This window comes from Hemibagrus wyckioides, linkage group LG25, assembly GCF_019097595.1.
Source record: "Hemibagrus wyckioides isolate EC202008001 linkage group LG25, SWU_Hwy_1.0, whole genome shotgun sequence".
In the NCBI taxonomy this organism is placed as follows: Eukaryota; Metazoa; Chordata; class Actinopteri; order Siluriformes; family Bagridae; genus Hemibagrus; species Hemibagrus wyckioides.
In genome coordinates, this window is record NC_080734.1 from 2,432,059 (window position 1) to 2,443,391 (window position 11,333).

At 41.7% G+C, this 11,333-nt stretch overlaps 2 protein-coding genes across 14 annotated transcripts in view; both read left to right on the forward strand.

Annotated features, from left to right (window-relative positions):
* The first annotated feature begins 426 nt into the window (after positions 1-426).
* cdca4 (cell division cycle associated 4) lies at positions 427-6,865 on the forward strand. 13 transcript variants are annotated; one of them, XM_058378961.1, is made up of 4 exons: positions 442-581; positions 2,394-4,110; positions 4,192-4,263; positions 4,570-6,865. In XM_058378961.1, the coding sequence occupies exons 3-4, from the start codon at positions 4,259-4,261 to the stop codon at positions 5,432-5,434; spliced, it is 870 nt and encodes a 289-aa protein (XP_058234944.1). In that variant the 5' UTR covers positions 442-581; positions 2,394-4,110; positions 4,192-4,258; the 3' UTR covers positions 5,435-6,865. The 13 variants fall into 13 exon arrangements, with proteins under 13 accessions (XP_058234949.1, XP_058234946.1, XP_058234944.1 ...); XM_058378957.1 differs by having other exon boundaries at positions 2,394-3,913; positions 4,040-4,110; positions 4,192-6,865; XM_058378962.1 differs by having other exon boundaries at positions 2,394-2,485.
* A 1,365-nt stretch (positions 6,866-8,230) lies between these two features.
* si:dkey-177p2.6 (uncharacterized protein LOC568712 homolog) overlaps positions 8,231-11,333 on the forward strand; it is a 17,095-nt gene continuing 13,992 nt past the window's right edge. The window contains exon 1 of the mRNA XM_058379272.1: positions 8,231-8,662. Within this exon, the coding sequence (XP_058235255.1) occupies positions 8,529-8,662 (134 nt within the window). The 5' untranslated portion in view covers positions 8,231-8,528. The remainder of the gene's footprint in view (positions 8,663-11,333) is intronic.

Below are 11,333 nucleotides of genomic sequence, written 5' to 3' on the forward strand. Positions count from 1 at the left end.
GATGGACACTACGGATATAAGTATATAAAAAACAAACAAACAAACAAATACAAAAATCGTAGGGTTTTTTGTTATTTTATTTATATTGCATCATAGGAAATTGCAGCTTATAAATGTATTGTTTTTTTTCCTGTAAAATCTTTCTGTAATTTTCCCTAAATGATGAGTGATTTACCGCAAAAATAAAACATTTTGCACGTGTTCCAGCTGTTCCCACTGGGGTCCAAAGCAGAAAGGGACAAGAACACAACACCCTGGAACACCATTTTGATTTCAGGTTAAAGATACAGATAGAACAGGACTCTCTCTCTCTCTCTCTCTCTCACACACACACACACACCCTAGTGCCCCATCCCCCGAGGCTTTGTGTTAGTGGGGTACCGGGGTATGTGCAGATGCTCGGAGGGCCTGCTGCTGTCCATGCAGCTGAAAGTTTCCGCCCCCATCAGCCCTGCCTGTGTGCCGGATGCTCACTAGCTCACTACACCGGAGTGGCCGAGTGGAGCTGCACCTTTAACACCGCCGCCGGCCTGCAGAACCGCGCATGACGCTCATCAACCAAAGAACTAAACTCATACCAGGTACGTTCTGTCTCGTGCATCCTCTCGCGTGCCGCGTCTGCCTTTAGTTTCCCTTGTATTTTTGTTTTAAACCCGAGCGCGCGAGACGCCATGGTTAAACCGCGCGGCCGATTTCGAATAGCGGCGTGTTTGCGGAAGTGGGAGCTCGCGCGGGTCGGGTTCAACATTAGCCCGAAATGCGCCTTCACTTCACTTATCCTACTCTCGGTGGTCATTTAGCCGTAGTTCAATCAGCCCGAGTTTTTATTTCCATCACATATATTGTCCGTCTTATGACCATATTGTCAAATACAAAAAACACACCGCTAAAACACCCGAGATCTGGCGTGAAAAAAATCCAAAATGGCGTCCATCTTTGTCGTTTTCACGCTAGCCCCGACTTGGCTGAGCCTTCACGTGTTTTCAGGGTTAAAGCACACTGTGTAGAATTTAAGGGACATGTATGACAATGAAAATAGTTGCAGTTTCTTGTTGCGCACTGTAAACTTTAAACGTGTGGTGCATTAAACTGTGTTTTTTTTTGTTTTTTGGGACTATTTTGTGCTGCGCTAGCTTAGCCCGGTTACCGGCCACGTCAGGGCGGTGGGGGAAGGGGGACAGGACGGAAGCGGGGGCGGGGCTTTGACTAAATACTCTTGGGGTGACGTCACGTCGGTGTCGCAAGAGAATCCCCTCTCATTTACTTCTCAGCGGGTTGAAAATGACATTTAATATTAAATATCGCGTGTTAAAGTAATATTTCATGATGTTTGTTAATAACAGAAGAATATGTATGTCTTAATTAAATACTCGGATTAAATGGTGCGACATGATTGGTCCAGATTTGTGTTATTTTTGTGTTTTGGTCACTGCAAGTCCTTTAGAAAGCAGTAAGTTAATGTGATGAGAGAGGTTCAGTAAAGTATTTAAGACACCGGACTGCTGAGAACTTCTGAAACCAAATGTAAGAGATATGATCCGAAACTAACAGTCAAGACAAAAGCCTTATTCTGACGGGATTAGTTTTACACCCAGAGGTGAATTATGTAATTATATACACAAAATGCTCAAAAGTATGTGTACCCCTGGTTGTCGCACCCTTACGTGGTTCTTTTATAAACACTTTACACAAAGTCTGAAGCACACAATTGTATAGAATGTTTCTGTATGCTGTCGGAACTGTTACACCATGGTGTGGAGGTTAGTGTTGGAGTGGAAGATCTGGAGTGTCCTGCACAGAGCCCTGACACTGACTCAACCCCACTGAACACCTCTGGGATGAACCTGGAGTCTCCTCAGCATCCCAACATCAGTGTCTGATCTTGCTACTGCTCTTGTAGCTGAATGAAATTCCTACAAATCCATCATCTTGTAGAAAACCTTCCCGAAGTGAAGAGTGGAGCTCGTTATAACAGCTAAATGAAGGGGATAATACTGGAATGAGAAGTTCAGTGTGTAGATCTGGGTGTGATGGTCAGGGGTGCACATGCTTTTGGCTGTATAGTGTATAATAAAGAGAAATAACTCTGTAAAGACTGTTATGTCCTGAGAGAAAAATAGTTTTGAGATTTTTCTTTGCTCCAGAAAGCACTTGTTCTTTTTTAAAAGCATAAAAGTAAAATCTACGTGTTATGTGACCTTCTAACGATCACGCATGACCACGCCCCCCTCAACAAGAGCTTATAATAAAGATCTAACCCGTGGGTTTGTATTAAAACTAGGAGTAGAATTCTGAATGTGAAGATCATGTGTAGTGTTTATTTAGTTATTTGGGTTGAGTTTTGTGGTGATTGTGCTGTCTGTCAGCTTGCGCTCTGGTCTGTGTCTCTACAGTGCTGGGATGTCACTCGTGCTTCAGGTAGGCGACACGCCCCTGTGCCTTCGCCCTCATCCTAACCCTCTCCAGTCTATCTGGATAACATGTGGTCAGTTGGGATAGAGTTGTGGTGGTGTGTTTATAGTGTGTATGTATTGTGTGTGTGTGTGTTTGTGTAATTAAAGGTAACAATCAGATCATTTCCATTATGTTAAGTCACCAGTCTTAACATGAAGTGAGTGAGATTAATGGACCTGTTGGTTTGTGTTGTGTGAAAATACTAAAGAATGCCTGATGTACTTAATCGTGTATAGAATAAAACACTGTCTGTGTTGTTTTCTTTAGTAAAATAATCAGCTGTGATTACTGATTCTGATTCCACACAGAAGATGATTATTTTCCTGTAAGAGCATGCCCAAAAGTGTTTTATTCCTCCTCTTTGAACTGAACTGGAGATTGAAACAGATGTTTTATATGTTCATAGTTATGTTAAATGTGGTGGAAGGTCCATGATTCTTCAAATTAGTGCCTCTTTTTTCTTGTGTATAAATCTGTTCCCTCATCAGCCTCTCTTTTTACCTCAGAAGAAGGTAAAATCACCTGCTAAACTTCAACTCCTCTGTCCTGACGATGAAGGAAAACTTAGATACAGCTTTACCTCTGCCTTTACAAAGCCCTGATACTGGAGACTCCTTCTGTACGTGTTAATTATCCCTCAATCATCCAGAAAACGTTACTGTGTCAACATGTACACACATCTTTTAATTCCTTCATATGGAGCACGTCCTGGTGAACGAGTTGTTGCTAAATAAAACAATATTGTATCAGAGAGAGTGCTCTGTAAACCCACACCACTGTCAGAACTGCTGCCACAGAAAATTAATCAACACCTGACCACCAATCAGAGTCCAGAACTCAACACTGTGCTATAAACAGCTAAATGAGCATCTTCAGAACATGTTTCCTGAGCATGTCACGGTCAATTCTGATTTCGTTTCCAGAAGATTTCCCGAATTATTAGCACCCTTCAGGAGAGTACATAACGTGTACCCCCGTGAGTAATATGTTGAGCTTTACAGAAGCTATGTGTTTCTATTTTAACTGTGACGCTTTCATAACCTTTGTCATCCGTGCCGTTTGGAAAGTGATTTGGGTTTAAAGATCAGAAATTATGATACAAGAACCCCAAAGCATCAGGTATGTCCATATTTTTGGGTTTAAAGACTTTTCCTTGTATTTAGAGGCCTGATGATGGTCTTCATGACCATTGGATTTCGATCTTATCTGAACTCGAGTATGAATCCAGTCGTGACTCCGCTGAGGTTTGGTACAAGAGGAGCTTGTTTTGTGCCACTCCCATCTCGTCGTCCCGAACCCAGCGTCTAACAGCCGATTCACAGACACGACGAATCGAAACTAAACCAAGCTGTGGCCTCACTGAACTTGTGTAATAGAGTCACTCATTGTCTTGTGCAGCCATGATTTTAATCCATGGTGACAGAAAGTCAAGAAGTTTCACATGGTCGTATTTGGACAGGTAAAAAAGGTTAATTTTGTGGGTGGACTGTTTGCTAGCAATTATTTTTAAATGTTCTTTAGCGGTGTCTGTCATTTTTGCCAAATATTTTTAGAGACTTGCTTTTGTTAAACAGTTTCTTGACAGTTTCCTCCTCAGCTCTCCTCAGTCATTTTTGTCCGTTCTCTTGAAGAGTGACCGTATCTCTGGAGTGGACGGTAAGGTTGCTGGGTAAAGATGGGAAAGGTTTTTGGTGAGAATTCATCAATAACTTGTACATGTTTGTTCTTGTGTTGTAGGAAGAAGCTGTAGTGTTCTCAGAACGCAGTTCGCAGGCCGCTTTGCTTCAGTCTTTAATCGTCCAGAATGAGGTCATTTCCTGTTGTTTGTTGGTGCGGGGGCATATGCTAGGATTACGCCATGTAGAATCACCTGGTATCGGATGTTAATGAGCTCGGCACCAGACCCGATACCAGTATAGGTGCTAATAGGTGCTGTCCCTCACTTCCCCTCGACCTGTGACAGCTTCCTGTTTCCCGTCCTGCCCAAATGCGGCTTTAGTTTGCATTACTCTGTCTTGCTTTTGTCTGTTTACATATGATATGGTGTGATGAGATCATCAAAAGCATTACAAATACATGACTTAATATGATTAAATGTTTTATTTCCTTTTCCAGGGTAGACATGTTCTCCAAAGGCACCAAGCGCAAGTTTCCCAGCGATGATGACGAGATGTCGGATGAGAACCTGGCCGGAGCCAAGGTGTCCTCCTCGTACAGCCTGCAGCGCCAGTCTCTACTGGACATGTCCCTCATCAAGCTGCAGCTGTGCCACATGTTAGTGGAGCCCAACCTGTGCCGCTCGGTGCTCATCGCCAACACGGTACGGCAGATCCAGGAGGAAATGACCCACGACGGTAGCTGGGTGGTCACCGAGGCCTTCTGCAGCGGCACCCAGGGCCCCTCTGAGCGCCTGGTGGCCACCGAGGTCCTCTGCCGGTCACGAGAGCAGGAATCCGAGCCTAAGCTCTTCTCGGTTATCAGCTACGAAGGAATCAGCCGTGAGGAGGAGGTGGTGGCGGACGAGACGCTGTGTTCGGTCACGGTGAACGACTCCGCCTCTGATGTGTGTCTCTCGGAGACCTCAAGTCGTTGCTGGGACACGAGCGAGGACTCGAGTGAAAGCTCCAGGCTCGGTCCGGGAGATGACGACGAAGACGAGGATGAAGACGACGAACAAGAACGTTCCTCCAGAGAGGACCCAAAGGCAATGGGGCAAGTTTTCGGGACATTTGAGATCAAGAACGGTTCCTCGGGTCCGGACTCGGCGCTCGAGGAACTGTTCTCAGACGTGGACGCGTCGTATTACGACCTCGACACCATGCTGACGGGGATTCAGAGCACGGCGCCCAAGATGGGTCCGTACGACCTGCTGGACAGTTTGAATCCCTCTCACACACCCACGTCTATAAACTCACCGTCAAACTGCCGCTCTGATCTGAACGAACTTGACCACATCATGGAGATCATCGTCGGCTCTTAGACCGGAGTCGGCTCTGAGACTCGGCACGCTTAAATTTCCTCGTAATGTTTTTCTACCTGTTGTGGAAGTTCGGTCTGCAGTCCTTTCAGGGAAAGGAGTGTGTGTGTGTCTTCTAAAGAATGGCCTTGATTTTATGAGCTGACCAGTTATCCTATTTGCGTACCCTTTGTATGTTCTTTTTTTTCCCCCATTTGTCTGTTTTTGTTTTGGTTTTTTTTATTTATTTCTTTCTTGCATCCATTAACACTACATACAGGATGGAGAGCAGAACCAGATGTGTACAAAAATGAAAAGAAGATATTTTCATAAAGATGAAATTGCCTAACTGTAAAGTGATAAATATATATTTTTACAATAGATCCTGCTTGTTAACTGTTACAGTGCACTCGTTATCGGTTTCCAGCATTCAACAGATTCGCAGAACAGTTATCCATGTCATGTTGTGGCTTTTTTTTGTTTGTTTTTTGTCTTATTCCTTTCAGGATTCAGAAAAGGCAGTAAGAATACGGCGATGCATGACTTTATTTTGTTGTAGCACACTTTTCGGTGCATTTTGGCACCCGCCGTATTTTTTTTCCCGTCAGTATCTGGGCAAATCGTCAGCCTGTGTTGAATATTAGAAGTCATAGTGTTCTTATATTTGTTTTATCGACAAATGAAGAATAATGGGGACGCCCCATTCTATATAGTGACTTTTAATTTATTTTTATTTATTTGTTGCAAACTTTACATGTTGAGTGTTGGCTTTGGTCAAACTCAGGGCAGAAGAGACTTCGATGGGCCTGATTCGCCCCAAAATCCCTCAAGCGCTAGTTCATTTGAATCGAAAAGCGTTTTATTCATTTGCTGGTTTAAAGCCTTCGGCGGTTGTGATGCATTACGTCCACGGAACGCCGTCCACGCACGTCTACAGATCTGAAGATACCGTAATTCAGACGTAGCTTTATTTCCGGCTGCCTTTCATTAGGAAGTCTCTGTTGGGGTCCGAATCCTGAGTCTGATGCGGTGGTGTTTTGCAGCCTGCTGTCTAAACGCAGCCCCGTGTTTATGAGCTATACACTTTCTCTGATCCTATGCATTGAGTGTCGCAATACACTTCCTATGCACAAAGTGTTCGAGCACATTTTAAAGTACAGTATTGACTTTGACTTTGTATTTTTTTTTTCACCGTCAGAAAGAGGACAGGGTTTAAAAAAAATGTAAAAAAAAAAATGGTTGTCTTCCTATTACGCAAACTCGGAATTCCTCAAGTTATCAATTCTCGAACCTGTTCTTATAGTAAATTAAAATAAACAATCACAGTACGTTCCTCTGCTTTACGTCAGTTTCATTTTTAACTATGATATAAATCTAGAGTAGAGCATTAAAACATTTTATATGTGCATTGTAGCATTTTTATAACATTTTTAATAAAAAAAGCACAAATTAAAACTGTTTCCTGTGTGGTTCATTAAACATACATAATATTCAGAATATATATGTATTATTAGCATTTACAGTGAAATTAATTATCTAGTTATATTATAGCAGCTATCAACAGTAGTTCCCTCACCAGCCTCTTCTTTCTCTTTAAGACTAAAACACAGCTTTAGAAACCTTCTCTGTCCTGAAGATGTGGGAAATCTTTACCTCTATTACAAAGCACTGACACTGGAGACTCCTTCCATCTCCTTACATAAGAACTAGTATGCTCATTTTTTATGTCCAAATGGACAGTTGTGTAGAAAGGAGCTGTTACTATAGCAACAATAATCTATTAATATAAACAACGAGTACATCAGAGGGACAGCTCATGTTGGACGTTTGGGGGACAAAGTTAGGGAGGACAGATTAAGATGGTTTGGACATGTTCAGAGGAGGGAGAGTGAGTATATCGGTAGGAGAATGTTGGACATGAAGCTGCCAGGCAGGAGGCAAAGAGGAAGGACAAAGAGGAGGTATATGGATGTAATAAATGAGGATATGAAGCTAGTGGGTGCAAGTGTTGAGGATGCAGAAGATGGTAGGATGTAGGAGGGGTAGGAGAGAGATGATTCGCTGTGGCCACCCCTGAAGGGAAAAGCCCATATATATATATATATATATATATATATATATAGTGGGAGGGGCACGAGGTGTAAGCATACCATCTTCCGCCCCCAGGATCTACGTTGGCCTGTGTAGTAGGAGGGTGTCTATGAAATGATTGACAGAAGGCTCATCCAATCACAATCAAGCTTCCTGTACGTTTTTCCTGCAGTTTTCCAATCGGCCACATGTGCTAATGCCACGGATTAAACCTTTAATTTATATATTTTAATCATGTTTACACATATATATTTACACAAATCTTCCAGGTTATTCATATAATTAAGAAAGTTCTGTTAAAAAAATGAACATGAACCTTTAAAGTCGTAAATACTACAACAGATGACGTAGAGACTTACGTCACAGCTTTTATGCCACCATTTAAATCTCCAGCCCGGGCTACGAAAATAAATAAAAGATGGCTGTTTTGGTGATTATGGAGAAAGCATTTGCACTAGGTCATGTTGAGATATGTTTATATATATTTATATTTTTATCTTTTTTGTTTCGTTTACGGTTTTAAATCGAATTATCGGTGCAGGGAAGAGTCACATGCTCAAGCCTGTGGGAAGAGCCGAGTAACTAATCAGAAAGGAGTCGTGAGGTGAGCAACCAATGAGACGCAGTTACTAGGCGGGCTCGAGATACAATTGAGCCAATCAGCGCCGTGCTTAGATTTCTTTCAACCAATCAGCGCTCTTTCACCTGACCACCGTCAATCAGCTGGGCTGTTTTTCCCGGAGCTTCTCTCATACACTCTCGGAACAAGTTCGGTGTTCGGCTCTGCTCCGGCTCTGACAACAATGTTTTTAGCTCAAGTTTAGCAGAAAAATAATAATAATAGTAATTTAAAACAAACAAGATAGCATTGTTTTTTGATTAACCGTAAGGATGTAGCGACTAAACGGAAAAAGCTCGTGCTGATTAGTTTTACTTTTTTTAATACGAATTCATCGTGCGCGCGCGCGCCGTGGGAAGTTTTAAATCGCGAGCAAACCTGAGTTAAAAAAAAAGAAAACATTATGGTATGGGACAAAGGAAGATTTTATCACTGAATGCGTCCATGAAAGGTAAGGCCACTTCAATGTGTCGACTGGACGTGGATTCTGTGCTGAAGAAGGAAGTTGAACCCGGCCAAAGAGATGCCCTTTCCTCGGCAAGGTAAGAAAACGATGTATACATACAAACAAAAAACATATCAAGTCATTTTAGCTATTTAAAAACGGACAAGATGTTTTAGGACATATATATGTTCGATGGAAGAACTGTGTCTCGCGCCGGAGTACGCTAGCCTAAGTTAGCTCTCCACAGCTCGCGCGCAGCTCTTCTAACCTTCTCGTGCGCGAGCCACCGCTCTTCACCACTGTCATCGTACTTAAACTTTAACATTTTGTTTTTTCTCCTAAATTGTGTAAAATACATAAATGTGTGTGTAATGTCGCCTAAACCCGTGTTTCAGCTCCATGTGTGAGTCCATTCAAATGCGTCAAGGAGTTACGTAACATGGCGCTTTCTGGGTCTTTAGAAATAAAATAAGAACAAAAAATAAATAAACAAACAGATGGATAAAGTTAAATCAAATAGCAAACTAAATAATAATAATAATAATTAATAATAAGTTCTTCACTCAGTGCTGGAGAGATTTAAGCAGAAGATGCATGGTATCGCGATAATTCGCGAGATTTCCGCGCTGCCGGCTATGTTCGAGGATGTATGTAGCGCGTGCTGCTGAATGCTGGATTCTGATTGGTCAGGAGCTGTTGATTGAGTTACAGTAGGGGCTTTAATACTGTATGGCCTCAGTAGTTCCGGTGATGTAGAATAGTGGACACTCTCACAACAACTGTTTATAAAAATGTAAATGTTTGTGTTTATGTTTAAGGAGACGTTTATTTCACATTTTAAGGAAGGAGTCTCCAGTATCAGGGCTTTGTCACAGTCAGGAGGTAAAGCTGTAGGTTTTAGTTTTTACATCAGACAAGCTTTTACTTCATTTCCAGGATAGAGTTTTTGTTTTATTTAATTTTTATGCTCTTATTAACAAGATAAAATGAAGGATTAAAGGTTTTCAGCTACTATAATGTAATCCAGAACTTTTTCACAGATGCATCAGTGTTGAAAGCTGCTATAAAAGGGTTAAAAAAGTGTGTATTTTTGTTTTAGCATTAAAAATTCTACTCATTAGCAGATTTCTGTGCTCAGTGTTCCTGAACTACAACAAATGATCTTATAGTCATAATATAAATGCTACTGCTTAACTGAAATTAACACACATTGCTGTCTGTGTTGGCGTGAGAAACCGACAAAACATATGAGATCTTTTAAAGCCTCTGATGTTAAAACATTCAAGACTCATGCTGTTAAACTTGTGCATGGTGATGGTGAAAGGTGACTAATTTCCTGTCTCACTGCTCTGACTCACTGCTGTCTCTTACCGCCTAGCACCTCTGCCCATATTAGGACTTCCTGTTTGTCAGCATCTGCCTTTTCATTGGATCCTTACAGAGGATTTGCGAGACTTTTCTCCACCCCTCCCTCTTTCCCTCCCTCCTGTGCTCTCTCTCTTTTTCTCTCCTCTCCTCAACTTCTGCTGTCATGCAAGCTTTTCCGAGTCGTGTCTGTCTTCCTCTTTTTTTTTTTTTTGCATGACTGTTTCTGGTACAGTAGACAGATCCTCTCCAGTTCTTTCCATCATATTCTGTGTCTATCAACTTTACACAAATATTAAAGGCAGGTGGGTGATGACAACCCAATTAAATTGATATACGAATATTTGGAATAAATCTTGAGTGGTTCTGTAACGTTCACAACATTTGAAAAGTGATCTCAGATGTGTGATGGACGGATATTGTCCGGCCGGACAGGTGAGGAGCTCGAAACTCAAGTCATCTGAGGTTTAGACGAGAGCATCGTCGGTGGTGGTTAAGTGACCGTGCATGAGAAGAAAATAAAAATCAGATGTCATGATGTGAAATCAGCATCTGTAGTCATCTACGCGTCTGAACTTATCTCTGTAAGCTTGGTGAACTTCTGATTCATTTTGCTCGAGTGAAGTTTTTTCGCTTGAGCGAAATTTATTCATTTATTTTGTTTGTTTTTGAAGGAGTCTCCAGTGTTGGCACTTTGTACCAGAACTTTCTGACATCTTTAGGACAGAACATTTTACACCTAACACAACATTTTCTTTGTCTTAACTTTTACAAGAGAGTCATAAGATATGTAGATAGATGGATAGATAGACAGTTGGATGGGTGGATAGATTAGATGGATGGATGGATGAATAAATACAGTTGGATTGGTGATGGATGGATAGATTATATGGATAGATGGGTGGATGGATGAATAGATAGACAGTTGGATGGATGGATGGATGGATAGATTAGATGGATAGATGGATGGATGGATGGTAGATGGAGTCTCCAGTATCAGCATTTTGTGACATCTTCAGGACAGAAGAGTTTACAACAGAACTTGACTGATTATTTTACTGTAACATCACACACACACACACACACACACACACACAGTGTTTATTTGTTATGTAAGCAGTGTGTTGGAAAGTTTCCCATAGTCGAAGTGAAAAGCCCAGTGTGTGTTAATAATAAAGACTACTTCCTGCTCCTGTGGTGTGAAAAACAGGAAGTTTTGTACGTAGTTTAAATCCAGACCCAGGTTCCACTGATTCTTCAATCTGAACATGTAAAGGTTTTTTGATTGTTTATTAGCTCTGAGCTCAAACTGCTTAAAGAGAAATAAAGGAGGTGTAGTGGATCCGTCACAGTGTGGATGTGGTACTCCTGAAGCCATGTGCAGAATCACCAAGAATGAAGGT

What these genes read in the sequence shown, in the direction of transcription:
- cdca4 (XM_058378954.1), top strand. Translation starts at nt 4,541, where the DNA reads ATGATTAAATGTTTTATTTCCTTTTCCAGGGTAGACATGTTCTCCAAA.